At 45.9% G+C, this 19,350-nt stretch overlaps 1 protein-coding gene across 1 annotated transcript in view; it reads right to left on the bottom strand.

The window, feature by feature from the left end:
* The window catches only part of Tgfbrap1 (transforming growth factor beta receptor associated protein 1), a 44,566-nt gene that overhangs the window by 3,453 nt on the left and 21,763 nt on the right, over positions 1 to 19,350 (bottom strand). The window contains exons 3-11 of the mRNA XM_075980273.1: positions 18,338 to 18,532; positions 15,969 to 16,123; positions 11,448 to 11,530; positions 10,499 to 10,840; positions 8,767 to 8,824; positions 6,244 to 6,387; positions 3,734 to 3,880; positions 2,810 to 2,969; positions 949 to 1,382 (exon numbers count right to left, since the gene is read on the bottom strand). Of these exons, the coding sequence (XP_075836388.1) occupies positions 949 to 1,382; positions 2,810 to 2,969; positions 3,734 to 3,880; positions 6,244 to 6,387; positions 8,767 to 8,824; positions 10,499 to 10,840; positions 11,448 to 11,530; positions 15,969 to 16,123; positions 18,338 to 18,532 (1,718 nt within the window). The remainder of the gene's footprint in view (positions 1 to 948; positions 1,383 to 2,809; positions 2,970 to 3,733; positions 3,881 to 6,243; positions 6,388 to 8,766; positions 8,825 to 10,498; positions 10,841 to 11,447; positions 11,531 to 15,968; positions 16,124 to 18,337; positions 18,533 to 19,350) is intronic.

The raw sequence follows: 19,350 nt of genomic DNA, 5'->3' as shown, positions 1-19,350 counted from the left end.
GGAAAAGAGGAAGTTATCAGTGCACACACAAGGGATGTGGGTAGGCAAAAGACTTAAAGCTTAATTAAGGCTTTGAGGTAGAGAAAAACAGATCGGCCAAACGCTGCCTGGGTGTTCATGAAGAAAAGGTAAAATACTGCAGGGTGTAGGGTCAGCACGTGCAAAGGAGAGGAGGTAAGACAGCATGCTGCATGGCCAGGCAACTAAGGCCAGGACATGTGCTGGGAAGCCAGAAGGAGTTAACAGAGGTGAGACTCAATACCCCAGGCCACAGGGTCTTAAGGAAGACCCATGTGTGGGACAAGAAATGACTCTGCTCTTCTAGCCAGCCACATGGGGTTTCCAGAAAAGGACTTCATCTTGGAGAAGAGAATGTGGGTTTCTGAACTGGTCTAGGGCTCTTCCATGTAACTGTCACAAGGCTCAGTTTTCTCCTCCGTGCAATAGAGAGGACAGCAGAAGACACCACGTGTAATGCTATAAAGTGCTCCAAAGGCGTAAAGAATGTGTCTGGGGAGCGTCACTGTTCGGACACGACTCACCTTCCCTACACATTCTCCCTGGTTTGGTTTTGTTTGTTTTCAGTCAGGGTCTTGCACTGGAGCCCAAACGGGTCTGGAACTTTCTTTGCACCACAGGTTAACCTTGAGGTCCTGACGGTTTTCCTGCCCCAGCCTCCCGAGTGCGGGACTTAGAGTGAGGGAGCACACGCAGCTTCCACACACTCTCACGACTACTGGTGTCCAAATGGAAGACGCCTCACCGATGCTGCCTGCCAGCGCAGCCTCTGCCTCTGCCCATACAGATCTCCGTATCTTGGTGGGCGCAATCAATACGTGTAGAGGAAATAAGAACTAACGAAGACCACGTTCTCATAGGTTAAAGACTCACCTCTCATGCAACAAGGGCTCGCAGAGAAGCAAGCTGGCACAAGGGCTGGGCACTCACCTTATCATACCTGTAAGTCAGGTTTTCTGATCTGGCCAGCCCAAGAGCCACCTGTGTGGTCCTCCTGGCATGGATGCTGTCCCTCATAGCTCCTGTGAGGAACGGGCAGAGAAGTTGCACCGACCAGGTGTCAGGCAGCAGCTGCAGGACCTGGGTGGCATCAAACTCCCTGGCGTGATGGTTCAGCAAGTCCACAGCGGCCACAGTCAGCGCATGGGCAGAGGGGCCCGCATGGAGGTACATGGCAAGCAGTGTGTGGAAAAGGCGCTGACGGCAGGCTGCGTCCTGACCCTCGGAGCCCCAGAGGCAGTAGTCCTCAGCTGCAGAGAAGTCCCCCATCTCGTGCACCAGGATATGCAGGGCTTTCTCGTGCTCACCCAGCTTCCCGTGGAGGATGGCGCTTTCCATGGGCAGGCCAGCACCCTGGATCTTCTCTGTCAGACAAAATTGGCACTCAGTAACAGACTGGGCTGGCTGGCTGAGCTCACCTGCTTGTTCTACCTAGACATTGCTAAATACTGCCACCTAGATGGCTGATGGAGGTGGCTCCTTGGATTTTCCCCTGGTGACTCAGAATCTTAGAAAAACCAAAGACAGACTCTGCTGCTAACACTCGGGAAATGAACCAGTGGGTGTGTCTGCTCTCTAATGGACCCTAAGCATCACCGGAGCCCGGGCTCCTGGTCTGTGGTTACCATAGCATCACTCTGTCTTTCCAGTATGAAATCTCATGACTAACACACAGGGGAACAACTGTTCCTTCCTCTGTGTCTTCAGGGGGATGAGAGTCAAGACCCTCCCAGAAAGAGCCCCAAATCCCCTGTACTATTTTCAAGTAACTGACACTATTATACTTGAGATCACCCCTGGAGGATTTAAATGCAGCTGACTATAAGGTTATGGTATTTAGGGGGGAAATACTTTCAAATCACAGTTGGTTAAATCTGCAGATGCAGAACCCATGGATAAAAATCCAAATATCCGCTTTACTAAAAAAATCCATGTTCAACCCCTTTATTTCAACTGAAAGGAACATGGGTTCACGGTATTTTTTTTTTAATCCTAATTGTATTATCTGTATCCAATGAGTTTGCAGAACAGAAAGAAAAATGTTTCTTTGCTCCCCCTACAGTTAAGCTTCCAAAAAATGACACAGCCCAGGGGCAGTGCCAGTCTTGATCAAGGCTCTCTCTTAGTGGGCTGATGGGCTGAGTCTCACTACCGAGATCACTTTGCTCCCCTGTGGGCTGTGAAATAGGGGACGACAGAAGATATTCCCTGCTGCAATGGGATATTCCCAGGACAACTGAGGGCCAAGGTTAATAGCAAATGATAGGCACTGGTATCTGTAGCTTGGTCACTATGGGCTGCTCCTCAGGCCTGATGCCTGAGGTAGATATTACCAGCCTGGGGGTAAAGGGCTGACTGTATAGCCTGTGTCAAGTGCAGCAGCAGCAGCCAGACACCACAGCACACATGCATCACCACTCTCCTCAGAGTGAGAGTCAGGAAATAATTACTAAGAAGCTGCCATACTTACGGCACAGACGAAGGTACAAAGGTAAGGTGTGAGTTACACAGAGTCTATGCTCAGACTATGACATTTCCCTTCAGAGCTTGAGTACTGCAGATCTTGAGATTCCTTGGGGTCCAATACCCCAGGGATACTGAGTGGTGAAGGTACTGAAGTCATCAGAAGGACCTGAATCGTGTGCTTTAAAGCTCAATCCAAAACTCATCAGGACAGCTTAGGAAAAGGAGCTCAAGCAAGCACCCTATGGGAGCCAAATGTTGTACTCTGGGACAATGGCTTCCTGCCCCAGCCCCAGAGACTCTCACTGGGACGCAATCTTATCCTCACCTTTCAACAAATGGATGCGGTAGGAGTCAGACTTCTGGAGCAGCCTCCGGAGTTTGGTCTGCGCCTCAGTGGCATCTTCGTCCTTGCCGCCAGTGGCCACCCTCTGCCGCAGCACTTCCTCCAGGTAGAGGATGGCCAGGTGGGTGTGGTACTCTTCTTTCTGCAGAAGTCAGGAATGAGCCAGACACAGCGTTTACATGAGGGAGGCCATGACAGGTTCTCAAACACAGTGGTCAGGACACCGTCAGAGCACTGGAAGACTCCCAGAAGCTCCAACACAGAGGGAAGGTTTACAGTCACGTTGCTATAATTGGAAGCTGAATTGTCCCCAAAGTCCACTGTTAAAGGCCTGGCCTCCATGGGATGCTATTGGGCGCTGGGGGTGAAATATGGAAGGACTGGAGCCAAGGGGAAGGAGTAGGACCACAGCAGGGGCAGTGGGACCTCAACAAATGCCCTGCCTTGCCCTCTTTTGCCAAGATTCTTCATCCAAAAGAATGGGACGACCCATTACAGACTGAAAGCTCTAGAGCCGTGGGGCCAAGGAACCATCTGCTCTTCGGAAGTTGATTGCCTGGGGCTTAATCATAACGCTGGAAAGATGATTAACACTTGGCGGGGGAGCACATTTTCATTCTGGGAGGCAAAGGCTTTAGTACCCTATAGATGACGTAGCTTCCCCCATTTCCTGGAGGACACCAACAAAGAAAAGAGAAGCGAGGTGGCGATGAGACAGAGACAAGCACATCCTGCTCTAAGCCTCTAGGTCTCTTTCACGAAGGCTCACATCCATCAGATATCAACAAGCACAGACTGAGTGACCAGGAGACGTGGCTTGCCCGAAAAGTGACACTCAGGTTCCCTTTCCTAAGTTGTGAGAGACACCGCAGCCAGAGACCTTAAGTCCAGGCTCTGAGCACTCACCTGCAGTCTCCTGTCGATAACAAGATGCTCCAGATATTTAACCAGGGCTTTAGGGTATTTCTTAAGGCAACTGATAATGTCATCTGGATTAAAACCAGTCTGCTGCTTCTCATCCAAAGGTCTCTTGGTGAAAACTTGAACTCCAATCTGCAGAAAGAACAGCAATTCAGTTTTCTTCATCTTTCTTTTAGTCACTTAGCATTCAGAGGTTGGCCAAAATAATGCAGAATATGCTAATGTATTAAGCAGGTGCAGCTTTTCATACGCCACACTTAGCTCAAAACTATGGGAGAAAACAGTCTATCAAGAAGTCCCTAGAAAGAGCAAACAAAGGACACAATGCAGACAGGAAAGAGGCTGGCATTTTGAAATAATCCCCCACATTGCTGGGATTTCTTCTGGAATGGTTGGAAACTAGGGAACACAGCAGTCACTGGTAATAGGCTTTGACAGCCATGCAACAGACAATAGTTTATGAAGATTATCCTAAATAGAGACTGTCCTTTGCAAACTTTAAGGAACAAAGTCCAGAAAGTATGAAAATACAGTGTGCTCTTGTTTCTCTGAACACATTGTCTGGCTAGCAGATTATTTACTGCACTTGGCTAGTCCACCATCTGAGCCTGTGGTCCCTAAACAACTGTCAGGCTGCCTTCCTATGTCTGCCATGAGGAGCTCCCTGGGCCAATTCTGCCATCTAAGGAAATACTGAGAAGGAAATACACATTGTTGGGTTCCCTTGTGCACTTACACGTGCAAGTACTATTGTATGCCTACAGGTTTGCATGCACACCCCCACACCCTGTGAACCACAAACACGAAAAACACAACATAGCTACAAGTCTTCTGGATCTGTGTCTCAGCACTATTTGCCTCCATGACCTTGAAAAGTCTGCTATTTGTTTGTTTGGTTTTTCTTTTTGTCTTCAGTCTTCTTTTTTTTTTTTTGTTGAGGTTTTTGTTTGTTTGTTTATATTGTTGTTTGTTTGTTTGTTTGTTTCCGAGACAGGCTTTCTCTGTGTAGCCCTGGCTGTTTGTCCTGGAACTCACTCTGTAGACCAGGCTGGCCTTGCACTCACAGAGATCCACACGCCTCTGCCTCCTGAGTGCTGGGATTAAAGGTGTGCACCACCACCATCCAGAAAAAAAGGTCTGTTAATCCTATATGTGAACCATCCTTCAAAAGATGACAGAGGTCAAGTGGTGGGCTACCATGTGGCACAGAATCTCGGTGAGTTTGGCTGATTGCCTGGTGAGTGAAAAAGCCCTAACCCTTTAAGTGACACTGTATCAACACCATCGGAACATGTGCTGGTATGTTCTGTAGGCATGCGTAGAGGGAGAGGAGGAATATAATAAAAACTCTACAAGGCGGGGCTGGTGAGCTAGCCCAGCAGGGAATTTACTTGCTGCCAAGCTTGAATATCTGAGTTCAATACCTGGGACATGCATGGTGGAAGGTGAGAACCTCAGCTGTCCTCTGACCATCATACACACAGTATGTACATATATGTCCATAAATACACATAAATTAAATAAATGTAATTTTTAAATGTTTCAGTATGCAAGGAATAAGGGCTCTGACCTGGTTCAGGAAGTAGGACGGACAGCAGAGGAGTCTGCTTAGTTCTGTCTTGAACCTGTCTATCTGACCTTGTCTCTACAAGGAGGGGAGGGGGGCAAGGAAATGGGTCTGTTAAGCTTGCTGCCTTTGTGGGGGTAAGCTGGGGGGTCTCAATGAGGTCTGTGTCCTTCTGTTCTGAGCACTGGCTGCCTAGCTATGGAGCAGTGGTTTTTAACCTGTGGGCCATGACCCCTTTAGTGTCACATATCAGATATTTACAGTATGATTTGTAATAGCAATCAAATTATAGTCATGAAGTAGCAGCAAAATGCTATGGCTGGGGTCCCCACAACATGAAGAGCTGTAGCAAAGGGTCGCACCATTAGGAAGGCTGAGAACCCCTGCTCTACAGCCAAGAGCCAACAGTTGTTTTTTCTCTATCGTTCTGTTCCAGCCTCCAAGATGAGCCAGGTCGTCAAGCCACTTCACACCTCCATGTCACAGCCTCTAAGACGGGCATGGAAACAGAAGAGGAAGATGTTCTTCCTGATGGGGCCCAGATTGGGGACTACTTGGAAAAGACGGGGCTGTGCAGGTCTACACCCATCCCAGACAACAAAATGCAGACTTCTGTTCCGCAGCAGGGGAAGAGGAAACTGTAGAGTGTTTTTGGAACACCGGGAGCATGCGCAGGCTAGGCTCTTTGTATTTCTACCAGGGGCCTCTACAGAATGAGGGTTCTGCAGACCGCAGCAGCAGCAGCAGCAGCAGACTGTGGCAGTTGCTCATGCTCAAAGGGAGGGATTTAAAATGGCACACAGAAAATGGGGCTGCAGGGGGGAAATGAATGTAGCTCCCCACCCTTGCACCTAAGTCTGCCCGCAGTTTAGGGCTTTGGTGTCTTTTATCAGACATTCCGAAGAGAAAGCATTTATGAAACACAAACCTCCTCACTTTTCTGCAACAGCCAGTCAGCATGGGTCCACACCAGCTCTTGGTCTAAGCAGTAGGTAAGAAAATCAACGATGTATTCATACAGGTCTGAGCGTGTGGAATCCTGGATGTCCCCATTCACAATCTTCACCCACAGCTGAAAAGTAATAGAAACCAAAAAAAATTTTAAATCTAGAATGTTAAATACCTTGTAGAACTATCTCAGAAAGTCCTTGTTTCCTTACTCTCTTAAGACTTTCAAAAACATAGCTGAAGCATCACTCACACGAGAGTCTAGAATCTGAACACGGGCCAGCATGTTGATAGTGCAGCCTGCATTTCAGGCCTGCAGACTGGGTGGCTGGCTGTGGCGGCTCTCTCTACCCATGTATTACTTCAAAATCGCAAAAACTCTGAAATCTAAAACAATTCTGGTCTTGAGCATTTTGAACAAAGGGTGTAAATTCTTAGATCAGTTTTAATTTTTTTCTTTGAGAAATAAATCTAAAAACCCAAATGTGCTAAAATATAATTATTTTCCAATGTGAGATGATGCTAAAAGTGGAAAATTCCACACCATCAAAATTGGTTTTGAGCACAGACTTATAAAAAGTATTGTATAAATTACTTTCATGCTATTTGTGTAAGACACAGTGAAATTTAGCTTAGGATCAGGTCTTACATCCAAGACATTTCATTTTATACATGCAAATACTACAAAATCTAAAATAATCTGCAATTCAAAATAGTGGTGATCCCCCCAATTAAAACGGATTAGGATGCTTAATGTGTACTAGTTTTTTTCAGTCCTGAGTTCACCACTTAAATAACTGAATCAAAGGTCCACTGAAAAATATTGACTTTTTTATGGTACTTTTGCCACTTATGAATATTTACTCCATATTATTCAAGTATGCAAATCTTTCTCTATAGTGTGCTAACATCATCATAACACACGTGCAGTAATCTAAAGATGCTGCTACCATGTCTTAAAAATAAACGTTTTGTTTGTAATATCCAAATCTGTTCTTAGCCTTGAGGCATGTGATGATGAAAACTCATTTTCTTGTTCTCTTCTCTCTGCAATTATGTTATTGTGATTTTAGCAAAGTAGCTGCAGACTAAACTCACGAATGCACGGCCAAAGCCAGGGAGCTGATGTCACACAAAAGTCTCCCGAGGAAACTAGCACCCAATGCAATCTGAGGCATCACAGGGCAGACGGGAGCACATCTCCCCAGGGTGTGAGAAGATCTCTGCAAAGATCAATGGGAAGCTGCAAGGTGAGAGCCAAGAGACAAGGCTAACAGATCAATGGCATTCAGCTGAGGCCCAACAGCCCTGCTGGCCTTCACATCATCACTGTGGCTCTACAATGCGCTGTATGGGAAGCACCTGCCCAGTTCACTGGCAATGCAATGCCTGCTGTTATTACTACTAGAAACTACAAATGCAGCTGTTACCTGCTGCCCTAATTTTCTAAGGTGATGTCATATGCCTGCTGGTTCAGCAAAAATACCACATTTTTAACGCTCATTTCATAAAAGTCATGAAAAGCAATGGGTATTAGCAGTTAAAAGTCAGGGACAGGGTGGGCAGGGGGAAGTTAGATATGGGTTACTAAAACACGGTTAGAGAAAAAAAATCCTTCGTTATCTGTGCTCACTGGAGTGACTGAATCTCTAAAACAGACGAGCTCCAAGTTTCCTGGTGCAGAGACGGTGGCAGGGACACCAATGACCATGACTAGATCACCTTCCACTGTAAGCACGTGTCAAGTGGGACACCAAATCCAAGAAATGTGTACAATACCATGTGACAATTTTCTAAATACATATTGATGTGCATGTACATGTCTGTGTGCAGATGCCACATGTGTGCAGCGCCCACAGAGGCCAGAAGAGGGGTCGATCCCTAGGATCTGGAGCTATGACGTTGGGAGCCGCCCAATGCGGGTGCGGAAACAGACTCTGGAAGAACAGCAGTTGCTCTTAGTCACCGAGCCATCTCTCCAGGGCCCCTTGTCACTGTTAACAAGGAAATCAGCCTTTTTTTCATTTCTTCAGTTTTCCCAAACTCAAGCTTCAGAATATTCTTTACAGAGATTTAAAGACATCACTTCTTGGCGTGTTTGTCAGGAACAAGAATGGAGACTTGATGTCAACCCTTACTAAGGAGCTCACTTTTGAAAATGGTGTTGTTTGCTCTCTGTGGAAAAGGTCAGATCAGACAAAAGTGGTTTCTACTGACTTAAAAAGTAATGCAAAATTAAAGGTTATTGGCCTTTTAACAACACTAAAATGCATTTTAAAAAATGTATGGTGTGTGTGTGTGTGTGTGTGTGTGTGTGTGTGTGTAAATGTGAAAGTTCTGTGTGCCTCAGTTCACATGCGGAGGTCTGAGGATAACTTTCGAATGTTGGTTCTCCCGACACCATAGGTTCTAGGGCTGAGACTCAGGGTGTCAAGCCTTGAACGGCAGGTGCTCTTACCTGTCGAGTCACCTTGCTAGCCCACGAAAGCCTTTCTGAACTCACCTGAACTGCAGAGGCATCCTGTTTATTGTAATGATAGAGCAGTCCTAGTGCAAAATACCTGGAAAAGAGAAGGATGGGAAGGATGAGCGAGGGCATGGCTCACGTCCTAGGACATGCACGGCTCATGCTCTGTCCACGGTCTTCTTCCCACTCAGCAGGTGACCCCTTAGAGTCACATCTCAAGACACTCAAGTGTCCGCTGGAACCTCTCTTTAAAATCTCTGGGAACGCAACATGACTTTTCATAGATACAACTTCCCGAGTCACTGCCACCAGGTGTCAGTGTGCACTCTGGATTTGAAACCCAACAGGCTGAGGAGCACTAATCTGAAACACGCCAAAACATGAAACTTTAAGGGCAAACTAGAGATCCAAAAGCTTAGGGTGTTTGTGTGTGTATGTGTGGTCACACGCGTGCTTGCATGGGTAATCCCAAGTGGAGTTTGCATGTGTTTGGGGGGCACATTCCTACGGAGGCCACCCCTTGCCTCGGGCATTTCCTCCAGCACCCTCCACTCTGTTCAGTGAAGTCGGCTCTCTCACTGAACCCATTGGTTTGTGTTGGTCTAGGAGCCAGCAGGTCCCAGGTGGGCTGCCACATGTGCCGAGCTTTTGTGTGGCTGCTGGAGTCTAGGTTCCAGGCCTCATGCTTATAGAGCCAATGCTTTCTCCACTGATCCACTGAGCCCTCTCTCTAGCCTGTTCAGGTCTAGACACAAAATAAGATCTTAGAGTTTCAGATTAGAAAACTGCTTAAGAATACAAAAAAAAAAAATCTGAAAAACTCTGAATTTGGAAATTCTTCTGTCCAGGTATTCTGGTTAAGAGATACGCAACCTATACCACCAGTCCATAACGTGTTCGCTGCAAGCTATGAAAAGAGCTAACACTGCCAAGGATGCCCACACCACCTCAGGCACCAAATGGGATCTGGTATGGTGGCCCCACGTCTTCATGAGTCCTTTTTCATTTTAAATTCTAAACAAAAATCATAGGAGATCTAGAGAGATGGCTAGGCTCTTAAGCAGAGGACCCAAGTTCAGTTCCCCGCAGCTATGCTGGGTAGCACACAGCATCTGTTAACTCCAGTTCCAGGGCGTTAACACCCTCTTTTGGTTTCTGTTGACACCTGAACGCACATGCACAAATCTACACAATAGATATTAAAAAGTGAAAATAATCTTTTTAAAAATCACATATAAAAACCCTAAGGAGCTACCAGTCCTAAGCAAGCTGGTCACTGGGCATTCACTGCCCATGGATTTAGGGCTGCCTACTAACCGTTAGGCATAATGAAAGCAGTTCAAACCATTATCAGTAAGATCCAGAAAGCTAAAGCTAAAGCTTTAGACCCTATCTAACCAATCAGAATCATGATTGCATTATTATTACAAGCATGCAGCATCTTCAAGGTGAGTCCGAGTCTGACAACAGGACCCTTTCAACTGCTGCATTTACTAACAAAGCTCACGGTAATTCACACTGGACTCGCCACCATGAACAAGCATAGGAGTGAATTCCTCCAAGGTCCCATAGCTCAGGAGAACGTTATCATCTGAGGACCATTTGATGACTGTTGTCACAATGACTTCTTAGTGGTTACTGCCTGGACCCTTGAAAACTCAAACACAACGTTGGCTGAGTCAGTTTCAGAGTACCCCCTTGAGGGGGCCACAGGGAGTGCAAGAGGACTGGACAGGAAGCTTTAGCACATGGGGCTAAGAGCACTCACTTTTTGTGCTTCTCCAGCCAGGCAGCACTGTCCGTCAGCAGGCAGAAGTTCTCAGTGACCAAGAGGTCCAGCAGGCTGTCATGGTCAGCCTCTGCATACAGCTTGAGTAGGGCCGTGTCGATGTCTTCCTTGTAGCCATTTGCTACCTCTGTGCTGCGAACTTCATTCAGGTAGCTCATGAGGAAGCGCTTGCACTTGGCCATCTTCTCCTGGTCACCCTGGGTCAGTTGGTTCAGGTCTGCATACTCATGAAGAGGAGGGTGAGACCGGGTGAAGGAAGAGGAGGTGGGCAACAGGAAGGGGTAGAGAGAGATCAGCTCCCGGACATCCAGCTGGCTGCTTCTGCAATTACAGTGTCAAACTAAATGAAGCAAAAAGAGAGAGAGAGTACACATAGGCACACAAACAACACTGGAGGGCAGTGCCTGGAGGCACATGTTAATGGGGGTGAGTGTGACTGAGTGACCATGCTAATCTGTAGTGCCAATGAAACCATATCAAACATGGTTCCAAAAAAGAGCGGAGGAGACAAGAGTGAGGAGCATAAACGGATGACTGGGGAGTGCAACATCAAGGTACCTGAGCTGGGAGGAAAACCCAATGAGCCCTGGGATTCCCAGAGTAAGAAAGAACCATCAAAAAACAATGTAACATAAATCTGAGCCAGGACAGGGTCCTTCAGAAACCAGCATCTTCCTGATACTAAACTCCAGACAAGTTGCTCAGTGGTCCTTAAATAAGGGATTTTATCCTAACGTGGTTTGTGCTACTGCTAATATCTAGCAGTTGGAATCCAGGAATGAGCACCCTACAATGTACCAAACAGTCCTGCCCCAACACACCTCCATTTGGCCAGACCACAACTCCCCCCCGACATCACATAGATGATGGAGGTACCCAGCAGAGGGGACACTGAGTAACAATGCTGCCACCAAACACTTCAAATTACCTGAAGAGCTCTTTGGCTTCCAGGAACTGGAGCTGTGCAAACTGTATAAAGCCTGCCTGCTGCAGAACCCTCCTGTACATCACCTGTAAGGAAACATGGGTTAATTCTCTCCTGAGGACGCCTTACAACCGTCACCACAGGGGTAGGCTGCACTTGTCAATCACAACCCAATTTACCTTCTTCTATAGAGACACGTTATTAGTTACAGAAAAAATAAAATGTACTGAATATATGTACTTATCCCTCAGTAGTGAAAAGGCACCATTCCAGGGCCCCAAAGATACCAACATATGCTCAAGTCCCTTAGATAAAACAGCATTGTATCCCACAGACCTATGCATATCGACCTACATGCTTTATGTCATGTCTAGCTTACCTGTAACACTTAGCAAGCTGTAAATCCAATACAAACAGTTCTTACACTATGCAGTTTAGGGAATAATATCCAAGAAAACAGTCTGTAAGCCTTCATTAGAAATGCAAATCTTTCTTCTTGTGGTGCTTGAGTATGGAGCCCAGAGCCTCATGCATGCAGGGCAGTGCTCTACTGAGCAGAGGAACATACATACATGCATGCATACACATGCACACACACACACACACACACACACACACACACACACACACACCACACTGAGACATAGTCACAGATTCGATTCCATGAACCCCTAACGTACTGCTTCACCCTCTTCTCAATCCACTAGGCTTCTGTGACTGCTTCAGCCTCTGGTTGCTCAGGTGGAAATCAACAACCCCAGTCTTCTGAAAGTGACTTTGCAGAAGCATTTCTCATAGCATCCCTCAGACACAAGGCTGGTCAAATTTAAGTACTACACAGCCACATGAGTCCTCTTAGCTGAAGCTGAGGAAGTGCTGTGTGCCCTATCTCTTGGAGATGCTCTGCTCACATTTAATAACAGACTGCCTAAAGTTCTTGTAGTAAAACTGCCAGCTCATCTGGGCACTGCAACCCAACTTAACTCATCTGCAGAACTCTTCCATTCTTGTAACATCCAACAATAACAACACACACACTTGGTCTAGAGAGATGGCTCAGTGGTTAAGAGCACTAGCTGTTCTTCCAGAGGACCCAGGTGCAATTCCCAGCATACAAGGCAGCTCATAACTGTCTGTAACTTCTGTTCTAGGGGATCTGACACTTTCATACAGACATGCATACATGCAAAATACCAATGTACATAAAATGAAAATAAAATAAATCATTAAAAATAAATAACCAAAAGTCGGGCACTGGTGTCACATGCCTTCAATCCTAGCACTTGGGAGGGAAAGGCAGGCAGATCTCTGGGTTTGAGGCCAGCCTGGTCTACATAGTGAGTTCTAGGGCATCCAGAGCTACACAGAAAAAACCTTTCTTAAAAAGCAACCAACCAACAAATCACCTGTGCACACCTGAGGAAAATCAGTCCCTTCATCCTTTCTCTCACAGCCCATTTCTGAGTTCTGCTAAGGTTTGTCTGAAATGCTTGTTCCAAGTATGCCAAATCATCATCCTAGCACTGTCTCCCAGCTGAAGATGGATTTCATCGCTCCCTTTGCTACTAATTCTTCTTCTAACCTAGAATGCCAAGAGAGCCTTGAACATAAGGTATGCCTACTACTTACCTAGGCACCTAATCACCAGCTTATCAATTCTCTACTATTTATTCAGGGATTATTGATTTGAAGGATTCCCTGGTCCACTTTCATTGAACAAATCATTGTCACCCACTGCCCCCATTTTAGATATGAGAAATTCTACGTAGAGATAAGTTTTGACTTCAAAGTGGCTAAAGTAATAAATGACTGAGCTATGATCTAAAGCCAGACCTCATCAATACATTCTATTGTTTTTTAGAACAATCTTGCACTTTCAAATAAAACTTAAAAGGTTTGACAGTGGTGTGTGTGTGTGTGTGTGTGTGTGTATGTGTGTGTGTGTTTATTTGTTCACGTGTGTGTGTGTATGTGAACTGTGAATTCATTTGAATTACTGAGTGTTCACTACTGAGCTATACTCCAGCTCACCTTGGTTTTAAAGAGCAACAGTTCCTCCTGGGGCACTGAGATCAGCACACTGCTTAAACTGGTGAGAGGCTCAACAGCTTAAAAAGCACTCTCCATCTGCCTTTGTCTTTCCTCTCTGGAAACAACCATTTCTCACCTAACAATTGGATTTACTGTACCACCTTATAACAATAAGCAGAAAGCAGAGCCCTGCTGTCCAGCGTCTAGTTCTGTTTCTGGAAGTAGGAATACTATGGGTCATCCTTGTAGCAAAAAAGGATTAAAAGGACCTACTAGGTGTGGGGGAATTCCTAGCCATATCCAGGCTTGCTACAGAGAAATCAGTGACAGTGGCATCTTCGTAAGGCTACCAAACTGAAAGTCCCCCCACTCCACCCCAGGAGGAAGACAAAACCACTACCAACTCCATCAGTAAGGATGCTGAAGTTTGAATGAGTACTCAAAATTACCCCCAAATTCACGTTAACAGTGTTTGGAGGTGCAGTTAAGGTTGGATGAGGTCATGAAGGCAGGGGCACTACGTGGCCTTCTTGTGACCAAAGATGAGACTGGAGCTGGTGCATTCACCTTCATTATGTGATGCCCTGGGGTGGGAGGTATGAGTTAGACACAGGGGGCAGCCTGAGCATAGAAGATATGTCCAGAGAAGAGGATGGGGTGCACCTCTTGAAAGAGTGGCATGTGCATGGTACTGCAGACACACACACACACACACACACACAGAGAGAGAGAGAGAGAGAGAGAGAGAGAGAGAGAGAGAGAGAGAGAGAGAGCGCTGTTTGCATAGCTCAGGGAAAATAACATCCACACAACAAGGGAGTTGAATTCACAGCAATACGGGGAAAAGGCAGGGATCAGATGCAAAGGCACAGAACCCCCATTGAAGCAGGCTGGAGAGTGAGAGAACGCATGTGATGATGTCATCAGGTATTGGCTATGCATCTTTGCTCTTAGTCAAAAAGGGCAGAGGAAAAAAAGGGAAATTCAGACACAGAACACTGAAAACTTCCATAAGAACATGCCACATAATTTGAGCACAGTGCAAATGGTGCTTGAACAAGGGCAGGACACCCCTTCCACAGCAACTGTGACACAATGCTATGGCTGCACACTGCCCCTACAGCTCCTCTTCACTCTGCCACACCCCTGCCTGCCTGGGCTGTGTGGACACATGAGGTAGCGTGAGTGCCAGCAGTCAGAGCTTTGTGCCTTTGCCTTTGCTGCCCCCTGCTGAATAGCTCAGTGCCACTTCAGCAAGTTAGGAGCAGGGAGGAGACCCTCGGAGTGTTAACCACCTGTACGACACATGCTCTTCTCATCCACTGGCAGAAGCTGCCCTGTGCTCTCTGAGGCAGCTCACATCCAAACATGCCTTTTCTGCCACAGCAATCAATAATGGGTAAAACGTACTGGCTTTAGTTTCTAAGGACTGTTAGGGACAGGTTCCATGCAGCACCATGGTTTGGGTGTGAGTGGAGCTTTGTTGTTGCTCTAACACAGCACTAGGGATGGAACCCAAAGCCTTACCCACACTAGGAAAGTGATGTCACTTTTTCTTTGAGACAAGGTTACCCTAAATTCCAAGACTGGCTTGAACTCACTCTGTACCTCAGGCAAGCCTTGAACTTGAGGCCCCCTTACCTTAGGCTTCCAAGTAGCTAGTTTTACAGGTCTATGCCTCCAGGTTCAGCTCACAAGTTTTAGTAGTCTCAAATATGTAGTGTCCTGAATGCAGGAATTTTAGGGAATGGGACTGATAGTGGCTGTATTTATACCAATGACATTCTAAGCTAACATTTCTTCAGTGCACTTCGTGCTTTCTCCTGGCCAGATGCAGTGATTTGTGCCTCTGATTCCTGGACTCGGAAGGCTGAGATTGTCTAAGGAAATGGCTGGGCTCCTGCAATGAGGGGGTACTTCATCCACATAGAGGGCAAAGCACTGCCTACAGACAATAAAAGACAGACTGCTGGGGTGGGGCAGCCAACCTTTTGACACTGAGACATGATAATGTGTGGTCTATAAATGCACTGGGTTGCATGTATCCTGGATGCATGGGCCCCACCTCCAAACACAGTCTACATAGAGGACACACATGAAAATTAATTGAGCCCCAACAAAGACAAACTCTAAAATCAGAGACTAATGACCTGACCTCACTCAGTCAGTTTAGAAGGATCAGGTTCATAACCGCTTTCAGGAGGAGACTGAAGAAGGGATTGATTTCAAATATAGTCTATTGTATCAAGTGAGAAACTGACAAGCTGAGCTTCCCACGATTGGCTGTGCAATCTTAGGAGAGCTGCTCCGCTGCTCTGTAACCTGCTTCCTTACCTATGGCAGGTGAGATGTTGTTGTAAAAGGTGCACGGTAGGCACAAAAGTCCTGCACATGGTCTTGTGTAGACAGAGTCCAATGCATGCAGTTAAATCTGACTGCTTTCTAACTTGCGGCTTGCAGGCATAAATTCTTGTGACCAGTTAATTTACCAACCTGAAATTTGTCTTTTGGAATGTTCCTCCGGGCTCCTTTTGCTAAAACCAAAGCCTCCTCCACTCTTCGGCTTGCTAACAGATCCTGTATTTGTTTTTCCAGAGGTAATGGAACCAAGATGTAAACTCCTTTACTTGTGGCAACAATCACTCTTCCTGAGGGAAGAGAAGAAAAACATTAACATATTTGGAAAGGGAAAAGCATTGCCTCCCACAATGCATTACTGCCTTCCTTATACTCGGCCCTTATCTGATCTGCTAATTACTCCCACCGGCTTTTCCATACCATTCCAAACAAGATTACGGTGTGATGCCTCCCTTTTCTTCTACCCACACTGACAACTGTTGGGAAGGACAAACTTTAATGTCACATTGCTAAAGAAACAAATGTGCTCTTTATCCCTTTTCTATATGAAAGAGCCCATTGATTTAGATACCTGTGGGGAGACACATGATACAGAGTTCAATGGAGCTACAGACATCCATCACGGAACACCACCAAAAACTCGCTGAAGATCTTTTCCTTCCAAAGTTTGTATACATAAACTAAGATTGTAATGCAATATTTTGAACCATGAGATAATATGCCATGCTTCCTGTCCATCCATATACCAATGAGTCTTTCTGTTCACTACTGATTTCCCTACCATCCTGCCAGCTCTCTTTGCCCATCACTGTAACCCTACAGGAAGTCTGTGGAAGATCAGGACTGCTGTCTAGGCTAGCTCCTTCCATTGGATTTCCAAACTAAACTCTGACCCTTCTCCTAACTCAGCAGTCCCTGTTCACTGGAAGTAATTAACTTATTCCTTCTGTCTCCTGTACCTCAACTAAAGTGGTTTCCTTGGTTTCTGGCTATCTGCTTGGAGGCACTCTTCCCAGGAGCCTCTCTGCTCCCATATAAGGCAGGCAACATTGGTCTGCTCTATGTCAGTAAGCCCCATGCAAGTCTGCACCACTCAATATTCAAAGTCCCACAACCTGAGCATACGGTCAGCCTCTGTATCTGCAGATTACACATCCACAGCTTCTGAGTCTGCAGGTTCAACCCACCAGGGATAGAAAATATTTGGGAAAGTCTGTAGTTGAACATGGGTAGATTGGTTTTTGTCCTTATTTCCCAAACAATAACTGAAGTAACAACTGTTTACATTGCATTTGCATGGCTTTAAATAGTATAAATCATCTAGAAATGATTCAAAGCCAATAGGAGTATGTATGTAAGTTCTAGACTAATGCTATGAAAGGACCAAAACATCCGCCTGTCTATGTGTGTACCAAGGGATGTTACTCCAACTCGTGAGTCAGTGCCTACTTGGACCTGACCCCAGTCGGGGTGGGGGCTACACTTCTCACTAAGGTTATACCCCAGCATCTCAGATGCCAGGAAGGTAACATTTAGAGGATAAAAAGATCTTTAAATGGCAAGTACAAGGAATGAATCTAGATTAAAAATACTCAAAGCCATTCATTGGACATGAATATGGGCAGGCTAAGAGATGGTACTATGGAGGTTTGTGCTGAGGAAGGTCAGTGTCTTCCATTGACTTACGAACAATGCTGCAAAACACAAAGAAGCTTCCAGTCTAAATGAAGGGACTATGGTTATTCATTCAATCTTTCTGAATGTTTTAAAACGTTCAAAATGGAATGGAGGGAAAGTGAAACTGATGCACATGGCACTTCAGCCACTTGCCAACTGTGCCCAACCACATTGCTGCCCCCCCACCCCATATACACAGACACACCAGATTCACTTGTGGGAGCTCTTGTTCAGATACTCCCTTTTCTCTGATAGACGGTTCTGCATATATCTGCTTGGCTGACTCCTATCTATCCTGACATTAATTATCACCCTCAGGAAGCCCTCCCTGGTTTCTCCAGGAGTCAGTTCTCTTTTTGCACTCCCCAGGGGGCCTATTCCATCTCCAGGCAAGTCTTACACTGCTGTGGCTCTTTACTGAAATGCCTGCCATCCCCTTAACCTTATTGTTCCTGAAGCACAGAAACTGCTTTGCAATGACTGTCGTCGTCGTCGTCTTCTTCTTCTTCTTCTTCTTCTTCTTCTTCTTCTTCTTCTTCTTCTTCTTATTCTTATTCTTATTCTTATTCTTCTTCAAGATTTATTTCTTTTGTGTGTGTGTGTGATGCACACATACAGGTACATATATAACTGTGAGCAGCCTGGTGTACTGAGAATCAATCCTCTGCAAGAGCAGCAAGTGCGCTTAACCACAAGGCATTTCTCCAGCTGTTTGTGTATCTTCTCTCAGTATAAGGCGCAGCTCCTAATTTTTCCCCAGTATCATTTATGGTAGAAAGACCACTAGGTTTGGAATGAAAATGCTGTTAAGATTTCTACTGTTGTACCTTCAAAGTCCTGCAGGATGTGGCCTTCTTTAAAGGGCAGGGTCTGTTTCTGCTGCTGATCCAGCATGCTGTGAACGGTGATGAATTCGTCATCGAGTGCTATGACATAGGGGAAGCAAACAGCCGCCCCAATCACATTCTCTGACCAGTGCACAGGGGCACGCTGGGAAATCCCGGCCACGGTGGCAAACATGCCTAGAAAAATAGAAAAGAGATGTCTTCAAATAACTATGAGGTATTCTTTGCCACAGAAATGACAGGGTGAGAAGTAACTTACTCACTCAATTCTCCTACGGGCTTGCATTTCCAAAACAATAACAGAATATCCTCATGTGCAAAGAACCATGTATGACTTATCACCGTGAAGAGAACTACCCTATTCAGAATGCCTATCATGTCTGCTTCTAATTACAAATGAGATCTTCACAAAATATTTCCACTGAACTCACGTACGCATGTATAAGCGACATGTTCCCCACATGAAAAGAAAACCGCTCAGGAAGCGTGGCAAGCTTTCTTCCACGCCACCTAGTTTGCCTCTATGCGTCAAGCTCTTTTTCACACACTTGGTCCACATGTATCCTGAGCACCTACTATGTGCCGCACTCTCTACTAAGAGGTCTTTCAGAAGCTGGCTGTGCGTTGGCGTGAGGTCTGAGCCCTGATAGTTGGTTTTACCCCTTTATCACTGAGAATGTATATGCGCTATAAGAACACATATGCTATAACACAGAGAAATGGCTTTCTGTACTCAACATACTGTTATAAAGCCTTTGTCCTTAGAAGACTTGTGACAGTTTATCTATACTGTACATAAGGCACTGATATTAGGGATTACTGAGATGAATATTTTCACCAAGGGGTCAATCCATTTTAACTTTAGTTGTTTGCAAAGGAAGCAATCCAAGGGCATCTGCGGTAACAGGGGTGGGAGAGGAGGCAGCTATAGGAGGGGCCAAGAGCCCCATTGTTTTGGGTCTCTGCTGAGGCAGCGCGTTCCAGCAGGAGCGTGA

Source organism: Microtus pennsylvanicus, chromosome 7, assembly GCF_037038515.1.
Source record: "Microtus pennsylvanicus isolate mMicPen1 chromosome 7, mMicPen1.hap1, whole genome shotgun sequence".
In the NCBI taxonomy this organism is placed as follows: domain Eukaryota; kingdom Metazoa; phylum Chordata; class Mammalia; order Rodentia; family Cricetidae; genus Microtus; species Microtus pennsylvanicus.
Note: the sequence above shows the minus strand (reverse complement) of the source record. Positions and strands in the feature narration are given on the sequence as shown.